Source organism: Phycomyces blakesleeanus (genome assembly GCF_001638985.1).
Source record: "Phycomyces blakesleeanus NRRL 1555(-) unplaced genomic scaffold PHYBLscaffold_2, whole genome shotgun sequence".
Taxonomy (NCBI): Eukaryota; Fungi; Mucoromycota; class Mucoromycetes; order Mucorales; family Phycomycetaceae; genus Phycomyces; species Phycomyces blakesleeanus.
In genome coordinates this window covers 2,276,068-2,291,972 of record NW_017265135.1, presented here as the reverse complement: position 1 = coordinate 2,291,972, position 15,905 = coordinate 2,276,068, and the positions used below count along the sequence as shown (strand labels likewise).

The 15,905-nt window shown below is 37.3% G+C and overlaps 6 protein-coding genes across 6 annotated transcripts; 1 reads left to right on the top strand and 5 right to left on the bottom strand.

Moving 5' to 3' along the window:
* Positions 1 to 197: 197 nt before the first annotated feature.
* Positions 198 to 2,154, bottom strand: PHYBLDRAFT_121428 (hypothetical protein). Its single transcript, XM_018428802.1, has 3 exons — positions 2,119 to 2,154; positions 1,820 to 2,048; positions 198 to 1,664 (listed from the first exon to the last, which is right to left on the bottom strand). The coding sequence occupies exons 1-3, from the start codon at positions 2,129 to 2,131 to the stop codon at positions 752 to 754; spliced, it is 1,155 nt and encodes a 384-aa protein (XP_018297832.1). The 5' UTR covers positions 2,132 to 2,154; the 3' UTR covers positions 198 to 751.
* A 2,539-nt stretch (positions 2,155 to 4,693) lies between these two features.
* On the bottom strand, positions 4,694 to 5,870 carry PHYBLDRAFT_139812 (hypothetical protein; the record flags this gene model as incomplete). The annotated part of the gene is made up of 3 exons (XM_018430285.1): positions 4,694 to 4,740; positions 4,923 to 5,171; positions 5,261 to 5,870. 3 exons carry the CDS (start codon positions 5,868 to 5,870, stop codon positions 4,694 to 4,696), a joined length of 906 nt encoding a protein of 301 aa, XP_018297831.1.
* Positions 5,871 to 6,682: 812 nt separating this feature from the next.
* PHYBLDRAFT_121427 (hypothetical protein) lies at positions 6,683 to 8,903 on the bottom strand. Its single transcript, XM_018428801.1, has 9 exons — positions 8,733 to 8,903; positions 8,436 to 8,603; positions 8,188 to 8,351; positions 8,026 to 8,105; positions 7,845 to 7,929; positions 7,608 to 7,683; positions 7,449 to 7,532; positions 7,280 to 7,405; positions 6,683 to 7,179 (listed from the first exon to the last, which is right to left on the bottom strand). Exons 1-9 carry the CDS (start codon positions 8,790 to 8,792, stop codon positions 6,748 to 6,750), a joined length of 1,275 nt encoding a protein of 424 aa, XP_018297830.1. The 5' UTR covers positions 8,793 to 8,903; the 3' UTR covers positions 6,683 to 6,747.
* Positions 8,904 to 10,358: 1,455 nt separating this feature from the next.
* On the bottom strand, positions 10,359 to 11,981 carry PHYBLDRAFT_58835 (hypothetical protein; the record flags this gene model as incomplete). Its single annotated transcript, XM_018440390.1, has 9 exons — positions 10,359 to 10,510; positions 10,594 to 10,832; positions 10,913 to 10,953; positions 11,033 to 11,097; positions 11,213 to 11,277; positions 11,342 to 11,550; positions 11,642 to 11,733; positions 11,778 to 11,816; positions 11,879 to 11,981. 9 exons carry the CDS (start codon positions 11,979 to 11,981, stop codon positions 10,359 to 10,361), a joined length of 1,005 nt encoding a protein of 334 aa, XP_018297829.1.
* Positions 11,982 to 12,343: 362 nt separating this feature from the next.
* PHYBLDRAFT_162846 (hypothetical protein) lies at positions 12,344 to 13,319 on the bottom strand (the record flags this gene model as incomplete). The annotated part of the gene is made up of 2 exons (XM_018434701.1): positions 12,344 to 12,747; positions 12,824 to 13,319. The coding sequence occupies 2 exons, from the start codon at positions 13,317 to 13,319 to the stop codon at positions 12,344 to 12,346; spliced, it is 900 nt and encodes a 299-aa protein (XP_018297828.1).
* A 1,334-nt stretch (positions 13,320 to 14,653) lies between these two features.
* Positions 14,654 to 15,658, top strand: PHYBLDRAFT_162845 (hypothetical protein; the record flags this gene model as incomplete). The annotated part of the gene is made up of 1 exon (XM_018434700.1): positions 14,654 to 15,658. The coding sequence occupies one exon, from the start codon at positions 14,654 to 14,656 to the stop codon at positions 15,656 to 15,658; it is 1,005 nt and encodes a 334-aa protein (XP_018297827.1).
* Between the last annotated feature and the right edge of the window lie 247 nt (positions 15,659 to 15,905).

Below are 15,905 nucleotides of genomic sequence, written 5' to 3'. Positions count from 1 at the left end.
CCAAGTCGAAGTAGTAGTTCAAAAAAACAAGTGTGTGACTGCTATTCTTCTTTTTTGTTTGATTTTATTGGTAGAACAAAAAAAAAGAGGACAGCTTCTTTCTTTGATTCTTTGTGAGTTGGGAGGCGAACAAGCAAAAGGCAAAAAGCAAATGGAAACACCTTTTTCTTTATCTTTTTTTCTCTCTCTCTTAATTTGATTTAGGGATTTAGGGATTTAGGGATTTTATTTCTTGTATTAAAATAACGTAAATTATAGATAAATAATAACAACAGTAATAGTTTGTCCTTTATGCATTAAAGCAAGTTAGGATATACAAATACTAATTTTGAGTCTTTAAAGACAACAAAAGAGGGATTTTTTCTTCTCTTCTTTATCTTCAATACTAAAAGGAAAATAAAGATAAAGTAGTTACAATAAGTGTGTATGGATTTGTGGGTGAGGGTGTTAGTTGTAGTTGTAGATTTAGGTGTAAATTTAGGTTGTAGGTTGTAGGTTTAAGTGTGGGTGTAGGTTTAGGCGTGTGTGTGTACGTTTAAGAGACATAATAAAAGAAATACAGATTGTGTGTATGTGTGTGTGTGTGTTTAGGAAAGAATATAAGAGAAATTTGATGTGAGAATGGGTGAGTGCGTGTGTGGAGTGGGTTGTGTTGTGCTATGTTGTGTTGTGTTGTGTTGTGTTGTGTTGTGTTGTGCTGTGTTGTGTTGTGTTGTGTTGTGTACACACCAATTCTGTAAAATCAAGTCAATTAGAAGCCAGACACAAAGACCAGTTCCTGGAAACAGCTGCCCTGGACTTGGACCTTTTCATCACCAACAGTGATCTCGGCAGTAGCCTGATCAAGCCACTGGTAGATATAAGGCTTGACAACAAATGTCTGGACAAGCTTCTTGAGGAACCAGGGGATCTCGGACAAGATATCAATCTTATCGACCAGAACCTTTACGTCCACAACCATGACTACAGACACATCCTTGGGTTCTTCTGTACTGCCTTCCTCGGCAATGGTCTTACCGCGCCAGGTCAACTTGATCTTCTTGGGGATGTCGTATTCAGTCTCTGGATCTTTCTCGAGATCCTGGAGCTCGACATGGTTGTCGACCGAGACACAGATGAGCTTGTCGTTGAGGACAACTGAACCCTGGTTGATTTCAACAGCACCATATTGCTTTGTGGTGGTGAACTGCATCATGGAAAGCGAGGCGTCCTTGGACTGGAAGTTGACAAAGTTCCAGTTGGAGGCAATAAGCTGAGGCTGCATACCCTGGATGGCGTGGATAAACATACCCTGACCCTCGACATCGTGGATAGCCTTGTCGACGATAAATGTGCCCTTGGCTTCTGCTCTGGGCCAGAATTTATGCGAGACGAAACCAGCAGCTGAGCCCTGGTCACCGCCAAGGTATGTCTTGCCTTCGCCTACCTTGAATCCACGGTCTACACGCTTAAAGTCGAGAGAGACAATGAGGTCGGGGTGGGTAATCTGGATTTTGTAGGTAGTCAAGGTTGGGTCCAAAGTGATGTTGAAATTGTCAGTCTTGACGGAACGACGATCAGCCGAAAGTTCAAATTTAGCGGACATATTGATGTTCTTGAACACGTTGGTCTTGGTTGCAGGCTCATAGAAACGACAGGTGAAGGACACAGTGGGGTTCCAAAGACTATTATTATTATTATTGTTATTGTTATTACCAAGGTACGATTTTATTTTCCTTTTTATATATATTTATTTATTTTGGATATCTTTGTATGCAAATATACGTACACACATACACACACACATATATATATATTCTTATTATTGTCATCCACTTACCCAATGTTTGAATGAATCAACTGGACAAAAGCAAATCCACCAGTATTTGTTGAAACATAAAACACCTGGTTCTCTGTAGAGGATCCGGTAGCCAAGGTCCAATCGAGGTCGTGCTCTGCCAATTTACCATAGTATTGGCCATTCTGTACTGTGTCTGCTACGGTCTTGATGGGCTCAGCAGTTCCGCTAAGGCCGGCAATGTTTGTAACTGTGCTAGTAATTTGGGAAACTACAAGAGCTGTCATTAAAAAAAAGAGTCCAAGTGCTGGATAAGAGTTTTAATAAGAGAGACTACTCACACCAAGATGCCATGATGATGTATGTTAGAAACTAATAAAAATAAAATTAAAATTAAAAGGAAGTTTGTGTGAGAACAAGAATAGGCGACAAAAAAATTCAAGAAAGACTTACTTTCAGCGCTTAAAGGAGTGACGTAGAAATCTTGTTGATTGGTCGATGTGAATTCTTCGGACTGAAATTCATTCATTCATTCATCTATCCATTTTTATTTTTTATTTTTTTAAATTTTTTCTTTTTCTTTTCATTTTCTTATATATAATAATCATTAGATTACTATTATTCTGACACTAATTACAGTAAAGCAGTAATAGAAGAAAGAAAGAAATTTGAACGGGGGGGTTGCAGTTGAGACCCCCTCCTTAAGAGCTGTAAATTTATTTAGGACTTTAATTTTCTTATAGCTTATTTCTAAGAGTAATAGTAGTAATAGTATTTTCAATAAAGATTACCATTTCTTTTTTGTATAAAGGTAAAGATCACAAATACAAGCTGTCAGTCACTGGATCAGTTAGTTAGTCAGTGGGTCTACCAGTGAAAGACTTTGTTTGACACGTGCTAATAGGATCGATAGTTATTGAACAAACGAAACTGCTTGTGGTCTTAATGGGCTCTTTGTTTTTTTTTTTTATTATTATTTATTCATTTTTGCTTGATAGCTACTAGTGCACTTTACATACATATTTATTTTTTTTGCCTTTTTTTGTTTATACCTTATTTTCATTTCTAATATAACATATATACATCTATTTGTATTATATATTATTTTCTAGGTTGTACTTCAATTAATTCATGTTTGGTTTTTCTTGTGGTTAAAATGTAGTACAGCAATTTCTGTGCAAGTCTTCTTTTTTTTTGATTTTTGGTTTTGAGACGGCTTTTTCACTCTTCTTTGGGTTTGCTTTGGGTTTGCTTTGGGTGGCCTGTTCCTATCTGGAATGGACATCGGAAAATTGTACGCCTGCGTGAGCTAAATAGCCTTTCTTCTTTTTTAGATCCCTGACTCCGCCTTAAAAACCGAATGGCTTGAAACCAATTCATAAGCACATACGAGTTGCGTGATCAAATAAAAGACTATGAATAAAAGGGGTGGGGAAGAAGGGGAAAGAATGAATTTTTTTTTCTGTTGATTGAATAGGTGAGGAATGCAGATTGATATACGTTTGAAGAAGTAGGGTTTGATATGGTTGAGTTATCAATCTACCAACAAATGACTAACTGACTCAATGGCTGATTGTTATTTATTTGTCTATTTGCTCTTTTGTTTGTTTGTTTGTTTTTTGGGGGAGAGGACGAGAAGAGAGATGTTTGTATTGATGAGGTCAGTCTAGTGTACATGTCAACAAACATGTCGTGTAATTCCCTAACATTGCTAATGAATACAATTCTGTTTAGTAGATTTATATATAAAAATTATAATATGGATGATCATGAAACTGTCAGATGCCAATAATTGGTTCATAATTAACCAAGTCTAGTGCTACGCTCGCGTGTGAAGAGTCTTAACAATGAGGCACAACTACAGCATTATATAAATAAGTAAATTTATTTATCTATTTATTATTCTGGCTTGGGTGATTGGGGGTAGTCAAAATCATATTACTTTTTGTGTAGAGAATTAGAAGATGAAAAAATAAAAATTGATGATGCATTTGCCCTGTGACTCAGCAAATACACACCCACACACCCAAAGAGAGAAAGGGATTCATAGTTAGAACTGCAGCATTATTCTATTTTGTGCAGTTAACTTTTTGGGTAAACAGTCAATCTCCAAGAATAAGAAGAAAAAGAAGAAGGAAGAGGAAGATATATATATATATATATAATTCTTGTGTGTCTTGTTTGATATCAAAATGGAAACTGGTCCTCTTTCCCTCATCGCATTTCACACTCAGACAGTTTATTTAATAGGCGACAGATGTATCGCCAATGAAAAGTGCTGAGAGTTTAAGAGGGAGGGATTGGTATTCAGCACGACATCTGTTCTCATGCATTAACATGATCAAGAAAAGAACTTAGAATCTATTAAAGAAAAAGAAAAAAAAAAGCTTGTATCACACATAAGCACATAAGCACAAGTACAAACTAATTTTTTTAAAAAAAAAAGCAATAGAGTGAATCATTATGCTGCGTGCCTCGTCCTTATAGCAAAAGTTGTATCTTTTATCCTTTTAAGGATATTTGTTACGAGATGCATGTTATACTAATACCTATATATGGCCAATACATCGGAGTATGAACATAAACTCTAAAGGAACGAACGCGCAATGACTGAATAAAAGGTACAATTTATGAAAAGGGAAAACAAGAGAAAGAGGAAGAAAGAGGTATATTAGGGTAGTATTGATCGAATTAATGAACAAATGCATTAATAAATGGTTATGATTTTTGAATATCTTTTTGATGAGTCAAAGAAATTTCTTTTTATGTGCCGTTTGATGCTATTTGTGTTTCCTCATCCTTCGACCTTCTCCCCCTGAGTTGTCAGTGCACCAGTGTTTACTGATCTTTGTGTTTCATGGCATTCAAAGCATGTCGCTCAATTGAAAACAAGAATTGACCTATACTCGTTTGCACTTATCGATAGTATGGCATCTTGCGGCCAAGTGTCACATGAAGAATGGCTGTTATTAAAAGTATATCATAGTCTTCTTCTTGTCTCTATCTTCTTTTATAAAATCTACTGATACCAAATAGGCTAAAATACAATAAAAATAAAAATAAAAATAATACAAAAAATATATAATAGAAAAATATGTAGATTTTTATATAAAGATACTAATTAATTAATTGGGCCATCGCCTACCCATCCATCCCAATTGTCCAAATACTGTCCATAGGGCACTTGTCTTATTGACATCTACTCGACACAGTTTTTGTGCGTCCGACTTCCTGAATGGCATTTCACTCTCTCCGTACTCTTGTGCAGCACGAATAAGAACGCGTTTACATCGCAAGTACTGCACAGGACTCAGTCGAAGTGTAGATGCCATTGAAACCTCGACAGGATGCAGCCGATCAAAATAGGGTTGGTCATTGATTTGAAGTGGGCCACCTATTTTATTTTATTTTATTTTATTTTATTTTATATTATTTTACATTTAATAAGTATATATATGAAAATATTCTGGTATTTTTTTTTACCTTTCCAAACAACCTTGACTGGTATTTGATCCAATGCTGCTGGATTTGGTATCCATTGAGGTTCAAAATGTACTGAGTCTTGGGTATCGATATCGATGGTATCAAATGCAATTGCTGCATCGGCCTTTTCTTTTTTTAGTGTTAGAATCCCAGATGGAGATGTTGGAGTATGATTTACTACGGCAGGTGTCCTTGAAACACGCTTGGGTTCGGTAGGCTGGGCGGGTACTGAGGGTCTTTTTTTACTGGCCCCAGTCTTGTCTAACCTCGTACAGCGGTTTCCGTTTCTCTTGCCGAGACGGGTAGGTGTTTGAGAGGCTGACTGTAATCGGATAGGCTTAAGGCTGGGCTTAGGCAGTAAATTGAGATCGAGAGAGAAGACTCTTTCACGACCTCGTTTGTGGATCGAGGGGTCTGAGCAAGGTCGTAAGAAATAGATCATCCGCCCGTAGTCCTGGACGAATTGCTTCCTGGACGGCAACAAAGGCGGTAGAAGTGTAGCTCTTGTGGAAGTGCAGAATGGGTTCAGTTGCTTCTTTGACTCTGCAGGGGTTAATGGTGGGGATAAGAGAGCATGACAAGAAGAGTATTTGTCTTGGGTATTTTGCATTATGTGCGTAAGTATACTTTTTTGGGTTTTGGGTTGAGATAAATAAATAAGAAAATAAGAGGAAGAAGTAAAATTGAAGAGAACAGTTGAAGAAGTTCAAAAAAGAAAAAGCAAAAGCAAAAGCAAAAGCAAAAAAAAAGCAAAATAATCTATCAAGCGACTGATATCCTTTATATTTTTATATATAAAATAAAAATACAATAAAATAAAAAATAAAAAAAAAGACTAAAAATAAAATGAATGTATACTGAATAATGATTTTCTTATTATATTTGCTTCACCACTATTCATTAATTCATTCATTCATTCGTTCATTGATTTATTCATTCTTATTTTCATTATCTCTTCCTTTCATTCATTCGTTCATTCACTCATTCACTCATTCAATAGTTCAATAGGTTAGTTGTTTAGTTGTCTAGCTGTCTAGTTGTCTAGCTGTCTTTATGGATCTTGTATGCATCCCGGATCATTCCCGGTACAATTGGGGTTTATAAAGGTAGATAGATAGATAGAGATAGGTATATAGATATGGAGAGAAAATGCCAGAAGGATAATTGGTATTTATATTGATTGATTGATTGATCGGTCGATTGATAGATAGATAGATAGATATATATATAAGAAGAGGTCATTACAAATGATGGCAAGAACTAAATTCATGTGACCCTCCGGACCCAAATGTTGCTGTGGATACCGTGAACTAAAAGGACCAATTGAATGGCATGTGCCAACAGACAGACTTCTTTGTGTTTGTCTTTTACATTTGAACTCAACAGATCATGACGTACATCACAGGAACAAGAATCAGCATTGCACCTTAAGCAACTTTTGTATTTATATTTGTATTTATATTTACACTTTATATATATATATATATTTATTTTGGGCGGTCCCATTTACGTACTCTTCCTCGCCGATCTGTTGTATGGATAGAGTCCTTTCTAAACACTATGTCTACGCATGGGTCAGCGTGTATTGTCTGAATACTAACCGGCTGAAGAAATGGAACCTGGGCTTTGTTGAGGAACCGATGAAACACTGGCAATTGAGTGTGGAGTGTTTCCTCTGCCTCTAGCGACCACATAGACCCATTGAACGTAATCCCAACCGATGTCCGTTTGCCGGCCTTTCCAGACATTTGATTGCTGTTTTCTAAATGGTTCTTGGAGTGATTAAAGTGAAACAGCCGGCTGGTACGCTTGTCCTCCTTGTCCTCCTTGTCTTTGTCCTCTTTGTCCTGTGAGAATTGATTGGTAGATTTTGATAGCCGAGGGCTCAGGGCAGTCTTGACGGGTGCATGCTTAACCTTCTATTGGATTGTAAATGGAAACGTTCGACCCAAAAAAAAAAGAAAAAGAAAAAAAAGAAACCCCCTGACTTTCACTGTTTTGTACTTATGTTTCACGTACTTGTTTGGGTCGATGTAACGCATTGACCGAGAAATCCCACATTATCAAATTACAGTCTTCACCGATACTTGCAAATCTATAGACCTTGCCATCAAACCGCCAAGGATCAAAGGCTACGCCGTTAACCTGAAAATAGTTAGCCTAATTGATGGCTAGCTATATATCTTACCCATGATTTATGTCCTTGGCATCGAGCCACGATACGCTGTTCTGGGAAAGACCAAATGGCGACCAGGTCATCTTGTCCACCCGTCTGACACACTCATTTGAGACAATCCTCTTTAATGGGAAAACGATAGCCAAAAAAAAATATAAAAAAAAAACTTACCAAAATGTATTTTCCGTCCGGACTCCATGCTACGCAATTTATCTTACCAAAATAGCCCATGTATATGTCACATAATCTGAATACTCATCATATTAATAATTGACAATTGGAAAGTAGTCCAAAAAAGAAACTCCTCCACAGACACACAAAACACATATACAAACATGCACAAATATGGGTATAGATATATATATATATGTATAAAAGAGGAATTGTAGATCAAGAAAATCAACTTACTTTTCTTGGTTGTATTGAATTATTTTCATTAGACCATCTTGTCCAGCAACAGCAACATGTGAACCATCAGGAGAGAAGCAAAAGGCTAGGCAATAAAGAAAAAGAAAAAGGAATTGTATTAGTTTGTTTGTTGTATCTATTCTGTATTTCTTAAAAGAACAAGGTAATTACACCAACTTACCAGCAATTGCCTGCTTACTAACACGCCAATGAGACACAGGATTGTATTTGGAGTGTCTGTAAGGCTTGGATACCTTGAATCTAAACAATCAAAAAAAAAATTATTAAATTGTCAATTTATTATATTTTCATCATATTTTTTTTTAAAAAAAAAGAGACTTACTGCTCATCTGCCCATGTATTTGGTACAACAGGTATACTCAATGGTTGGTCGTCCCGTTCTTTATCTATTATGAGTATGGTTCCGTCTTCAAATCCAGCTAAAAACAAATCCTCGGATTCCGGGATCCATTTGACAGTCGTTACAGCTGAATTATTAAGAATTCCCTACAAAAGTAATCAATTATTAAATAAATATTTTTTTATTTCTTTTTAGCTTGGCGTCTCCGGGTAGCCAATCATGGAACTTACATTCTTATTGAAGCGAGAATACTTGTGGCTGATGGGATCGTACCATATGAAGTCACCCGAAGAGAACCCTATGATGATATCCATGTGTTCATTCGTCGAGCTTGTGTGTCTATTTAAATCATGGCAGGTAGGATAGGCATTTGAAAACACAATATTGGTGAGACATTCCTAAGAACAAGCTCTTGATTGTAAGACAAAATTATCCTTTATATATATATATATATATATATATTTATGAAACAATCGAATTTGCTAGTAAAAATTGAATATATATATATATTTAATTTATATGCTCACACTTACTTTGCTGTTTTTTCCATCCATCCACATAAAATTCAGTCCAATGTTGATAAACATGAAATTATCTTCACTGGTCCTTGAAGACAGCAATTTTGTCAATTGATCATGAACTACAACCTTGCTAATAAAGGATGATTTTTGCTTTGCCAGACTATTCTTTGGTCGCTTTGCATGGGAGTGGTGCCGAAGACCTTTACTGAACAGAGACGAAAATGATCCCACACTACTACCTCCACCCAACGACGAAGATAATTCCTCCTGAGCAAGCTCCACAGAAAGACTGACGGGATCTTGTATATATGATCCATTCGAAGGATAGACTCTCAGACTAGATCTTGAAAACGATCCTCCTCCAACAGTCTCGGATTGTGAAGGACGACACGGTGATCCTTGTTCTCCACTCGAATGACTTGCAAATGTTCGGTGTGAAGAGGCATTTGGGATCGGAAGCGCCTGAAGAGCGGATACTTGAATGCTAGGCAATGGATTGTCTGAACTCTCGTCCCATCCATCCTCTTCACGTTCCTCGACTGAATACATTCCGCTGCATTCGACTTTATCTTGCTGGAGCTGCTCGGACATAGAAGAAGACGCCGAAGAATCTTTGGTGGAAAGAATGCCGAGTGAGTTGGTTGGTTGAGGACGCAGCGTGTTTGTGTCAGACAGGGATATGTGGGTTCCGGTAGCGAATTGAGGCAGAATATCTTTGTTGTAGACCTCCTGAGAAATCGCATATGTACCCTCGGGTGTATTTAGCTCATTCCCAATTGGATCTGTATTGGAAGAAGGAAAGGGCCGGAGTAGTCTGGTGTTGGTGTTAGAGGAAGTGTGGCGACTGGTAGACCGTGATAGATTGGTGGTCAAGTGTACCTATGTGTTGTGTAAAGTGATCTGGTTTGGATCGATGGGAATCATCTCAACTTACTGATTCCATATAGCCATTCATATTGGTCAAGGCTTGATTTGATCTAATGACGATGAGAACAGGTAAGAGAATGTGTAAAGCCAAGCAAATGGTCGCTCTTCCGTTAATAGATATGCGTGACTTCTCCATTAACCATGCCGAATCTTCCCATATTTGTCGTCTCGAGGCTTTCTAGAGGCGGTATTCTCGGAGAACAAGGGCTGGACAGCTATTTTTACATCTTAGAGCTTGAGAATTTTTTTTATTTTATTTTATTTTATTTTACTTTACTTGTGGAATGAACGTGGGATGCTTTATATGGCGTGGTTAGTGTCATGATCCTATTGTCTAGTGTCTTTATATGGGACAGCAGATCCATATTGTACCATAGCTTTGTCTACAAGTGGTACAAACCCTTATAAATCCAGTATAGTCTCACTATCTGTAATCGTCAGAAGAAGACAAAGAATAAGAAAATATATATAGAGTATCTTATTTCGATATCAAGAAGTCAAAGTCAAGTATCACGCTAGTCTAATTGTTAAACGAGATGTCCCGTAATAAACCTCCCCCAAATATATACATATATATATATCATACAGTTGTTACCCACACTAGTATTTGGTATTAATATTTAAATAATAATAATAATATAAAAAAAAGTGGGATATATAAATATAATATAATTGTTTTCTTTTTGGAATCAAGGGTATATAAATTTAATCTTCCAGCATCACCAAGGCATCCTGTTCACATAAAGAATGCGGATTAAGCATCATTCGCTGACATTTTGCACGCTCTACAACCGTGTAATAGACAGTTGGATTGTAAGGATGTACACTACCATCCCCCATACCTCCCCACAAAGGAACTATCGAAAGGTAGAGAATATTCGTGAGAAACAATAAATTGCACCAAAAGAAATAAAACAAAATCTAATCTAATCAAACTTACCAAACCATCCCAATGGATTACTACCCATGGTTGCTCTCCAATTCAAACTGATACCATTATCCCACAGCATATCAGTGCATTGAACCGAAACTATCTCGTAATTCGTCCCACTCGGGTCAAAATCCACTCGCACTTCATATGGACGGTCGTTGATGTGCTCAATTGTGGTCTCATTTCTCATAATATAATAGCAATGGCTGGCTGCGAATCCAAATATTGTGAACCCAAAGATAAAGGCCCTGTGTGACAAACGAATGAATATTACTATTATTTACTACATCACTTTAGCTCAACTCTTTCTTTTTAGACTTGGACTTACAGAATCAGCAGTGCAATCCACTGTGGGTCTAGCAAAAAGTCCTTTGGTGCGTTTTAATTAAAGGAGAATGTGAAGGAGAGGGAAAGGGAGGATTCATTTTTAGGCGCCGTATAAGCTTACTTTGTACTGGACTGCATTCACTACCAATGGCAATGCGCTACACAAGCACCAGACACCATAGAGACCTGTATATAAAACAAAAAGAAAGAAAAATTTGTAGTTCCCATGGCCAACACAACCAATGATCCTACAGAGTCACGTCAGTCTGACTGGTCTAGTAGAGCTGACTTGAGAACATACCATGGACAATGACTACAGGATAGGAAGCTATCAGAGATCTTGCACTCCCCCTTTTGTTTTTTCCACTCCCATTATAATATATACATATACATATATACAAATTATAATTATGTAATCCCAATACTTTACTGATCCATTTTGAGCACACAGCTATTACACTCCTTGCAATGATGTGTACGGTCTGGCTTGTAACAACAGCAGATAGTACAATATCGCAATCCTCCATCAGCTCTAGACAGGGATAAAAGAGGCAGGGGTATCTCGTCACGTAAAGATAGGGGTTGTGTTGTCATGGTTGATATGTCAAATAAGCTAGGCGAGTAAATCGTAGGTGATATCTGATATGTATGTGTAGACTATCGACAGATAAATTAGCTCTAGCTAGTGAAAAAGAAAAAGAAAGAAAGAAAAAAGCTTAAAAGAACTTACTTGTGCTGGCTTCCCTGGATGAGACAATAGGATCCTTAGATAAGATATAAGAGAAAACCACCACAGGGCAGTGGTAATAAAGATAAAGATGCCTAGTTTTATGTTAGTGATTGTCTGAATCATAAAGTCTACTTACCTCCCATGGCAGCTTGGTCTTGATTGAGCAAGAGAGGTTCTGCAATTCTGATGAGATTATGGACATTTTTTTTTGTATGTGTGGAAATAGCAATAACTTACGACACACTCTAAACACATAAATATACCAAGTGTAAATGAGCAATCCATATGCTATAATGGGTAGAGCTCCATTGGCAACTGCCATTCCCACATTTGATGACATTTTTTTATTATTTTATCTTATTTCCTGGTTTTTTTTTTCTTTTTTTTTTTTAATATACGCACAAGTCCATGCGCATACACATACACATATCACACATCAATACACCCACAAATTAATTTTCTATAATAATAATAATCATTTTATTTTATTTATACACGAATAAGGAGGGGATTGTCATACTTCAAATACAGTAAATAAGAACAGACAGCTGCAGTCACACAGCTTCTTTCAGGCCAAAAAAAAAAGAGGGACATAGGATCTTTGGATGCTTTAAATATAGTATGTACATATCTTATATAAAAGTAATATTTTGATTATCCTACATAATCCTAACCTTTCACTTTGTTGTTGTTATCTTTTTTTTATACCGACATTTTCATTTCTAGCTTTCCATGGGGTTTGTAGTTTTCCAAAACAAAGTCTTCATAAGTAAAGTCATCAATTGACTGGATTTTGCGCGCAAAGCTCAATGTGGGGAAAGGTCTTGGCTCTCTTTCAAGTTGGGATCTCAGGGCAGTCATGTGGTCAACATATACATGAGTATCTCCCATAGTATGGATAAACTCTCCAGGTTCCAGGTCTGTAATGTGCGCAATCATTCGGGTAAGAAGAGCATATGAAGCAATATTGAATGGGACTCCCAGACCCATGTCGCAGGACCGCTGGTACAGTACACACGACAGACGAGCGCGACCATTTGCAGGCTTATTAGATACATAAAATTGGCAGAAAGCATGGCAAGGAGGAAGTGCCATCTTGGGAATATCTGCACGTAACACCATGTTAGTAAAGTTTAACGGGTCAATGATTAAAATAGTATATGTAAGAAGACTCTGGTTTACCTGCAGGGTTCCATGCAGACAAGATAATGCGACGATCGGTAGGGTTGTTCTTAATCTTGTCAATAACCTGCTGGAGTTGATCTACGCCCTGGCCAGTATAGTCAGTATCACAGTCGATATACTCAGCACCAAAGTGACGCCACTGGAAACCATAGACTGGACCAAGATCATTTTCTCTTCGATGAGACAGACCAATGCTGTCAAGATACTGTCGAGAACCATTCCCATCCCAGATCTTGACATCACGGTCGTGAAGATGCTTTGCATTGGTATCTCCCTTGATGAACCACAACAATTCTTCGGCCACAGCTCTGAAGAACACTCGCTTGGTTGTCAAGAGCGGGAAAATATCATTGACTAGTGAGAAACGTAGCTGAGGAGGAGCGAAGACGGCCATTGTGCCTGTGCCTGTACGATCGGCTCGATGTTCACCATTGTCCATTATATGCTTAATAAGTGCAAGGTATTGTTGCTCTTCTTCATTGACTGCAGTCATTGTAATTAATTGAATAAAATTAAAGAGAGAAAATAAAATAAAATAAAATAGAATAAAAATAAATATGAATTATAGAAGTATTTAAGCTATAAGGAACACCCTTTATACAAATCTCGAAACGCGTGTTATACAAACGCGTCAACACGCATCTGACAATTTAATATATTCAGTCGCGTATTTAGCGCCACACGTGTGTAGATATCGGGATTTAAATTTGCCTAAACGAGAAAGAGAATAGGAGAGATAAATAGATAGATAGAAAAATAAAAATGTTTCAATTTATTTATGTTACCTGATTCGCATTGTTAATTTTCATAGAATATGGTTCTTTGACAGTAGATTTCTAAATGTATATCACATAATTGTTTTCAGCTTCTATTACAGCCAAACCATCTACTACTGCGGCACTGTGTGTTAGTAATCATCGGTATCTTCTAGAATAATTGAACCTCAATGCTCTCATCTGTTGCACGGTTAAAGCGTCCAAGCGGCGGATGTATTTTTGATATTTTAGTCCTTGGTTCTTGGATTGCCATTCTACCAACACCCACATGCAGTCATATCCAGGTACACTGTGCGACAAACCATTGATATCCTGTATACCGGCTCTAAACCTTTTATATGTCAACCATGAAAGCAATTGCGAACGAATATTGCGCCATTCTTTAAATGAATTATATATATAAAGTCAACAATATATATTTATAATTCTCTTTTAATCATCTTCTTCTATTGGGACAGTTTTTTGTATACATTACCTCTATAAATTATCTGTTCGCTCTAGGCGCTCATTATAAGTGAACCCCATATAGTTTTTTTTTCTGGTATTTTATTGATACCGCCAATGCATACAATGTCAAAGTAACAGAGAGAGAGAAAAAGAATAATTTGGACTATAAAGGATAGAAAAGGTACGGTAAAAGACAAACTAAGCCGTGGAGACCCGTTGCCAGAGGATTTTCTATCACAAAGTCCATGATTTATGAGGCAAAAACCATTGCCAAAACAGCTTAAATAATAGCAATAAAGATGGCTTTGTAGGATCTGAAGCTAAAAAAGATAATTTAACTAACAATAGACTAAAAGGAAAAGGTGATAGATTTTAATATGCATACAGAAAATAGTACATAATGAATTGACTCGGCCTTTTGGATCAAAAATTCTTGCTTCTCTTTCACTTTCACTTTGGAAAACAAAAACGTAAAATCAATTTATTGTGCTTTAAGGAATCTTCACACCTTTCTTTATCCAAGTTCAAGTTAAATATTTTATTCTTTAAGTGAATTTTAACATCTGCTAAAAAAAAAGTAAAAAATAATAATAAATAATAAATAATGGAACACAAAACAAATAACAACTCTTGTAATGAGCCCAGCCTTGATAGCCAAGTAGCAAAGCTACCTAAGGCTGAGGATGTGGAAGCACTCAGGGAGTCATCCGGAAATATGGATATATCAAAGGAGACGACTCCTGGTGATGCTATTGAGGAAAGCGGAAGAAATCCCACTCAAACATCTATCCAAATTACAAAAGAACTTTTGCGCAGGCTCCATGAGGAGCTATGCGAGATTAGTATGAGCGGCCTTGACCCTGATTCTAAGAAAGATTTAATTATTAAAAATATTAACAAGTTAAACAGACGAATGACTCTTTTGACTAGGCAGAGCGATAATCAAGGTGAAGTAGACCAGAACAGCGCTGGTGTTGAAGAAACGATCGCCAGCGAACCAAAGATTGTTGCCAACTTCACCTACTCCCTTAGGGATGTACCTCGGTTCCAACTAACCACAATGTACAAGGTTTATTTCCCTAATGAGCCAATGTATGATAATGTGTGGCAATTCACAACCGCGTATGAGATATTCATGAACATAATCGGATTGGACTGCGAGAAAGATTGGAAGAGATTCATCCCCGTGGCTTTTCACCCTTCTTTCATGTACTGGGTGAAGGAAAAACTGATCGCTGCCCCAACATGGCCCGAGGCAAGAGAATTGATTGAAAAGAGGCTTGACATAAACTTTTCACGTTCAAAGGCTCGGATGAATGTACTTGGTATGCGTATTGGTAGCAATGAGAGTGTAGAAGATTACTCGATGCGGTTTCTCGAGGCTGCATATATGGCCAGGATGGATACCAAGGACTACGCACTTGGAGAGATTTTTATGTGTGGTCTGCCATCATCATGGTATAATATTCTGTACGACAACCTGGACTCCAACCCTGAAACGAGCAGCTTTTTGAAAACAGTCGAAGATGTAACCGAGGCCGCCAAAGATATTACCATCGACCGCTTCGATAGCTATGGGAAAAGAAAGTTCTCCGGTGAGCCTGAGTGACACCTCTACTTTGGTCATGGCGAAGAGCAGTTCCCACCGGCTCAGCAAAGCAAGAAAGTCAAGATCGAAGCCCAATGCAACAATAAAAGCCAAAAGAATTGCCCTGGAAAACCCAAGCTCTCCAAAAAGAAATCCAGAAATTAAAAGCTCTGAATAACCGCCCTGGCCACCAGTAACTCCACCAACAACAGGTCGATGAACCCATGAATATCAATTATTGTAAGTAAAAACTTGAAAACTGAAACAA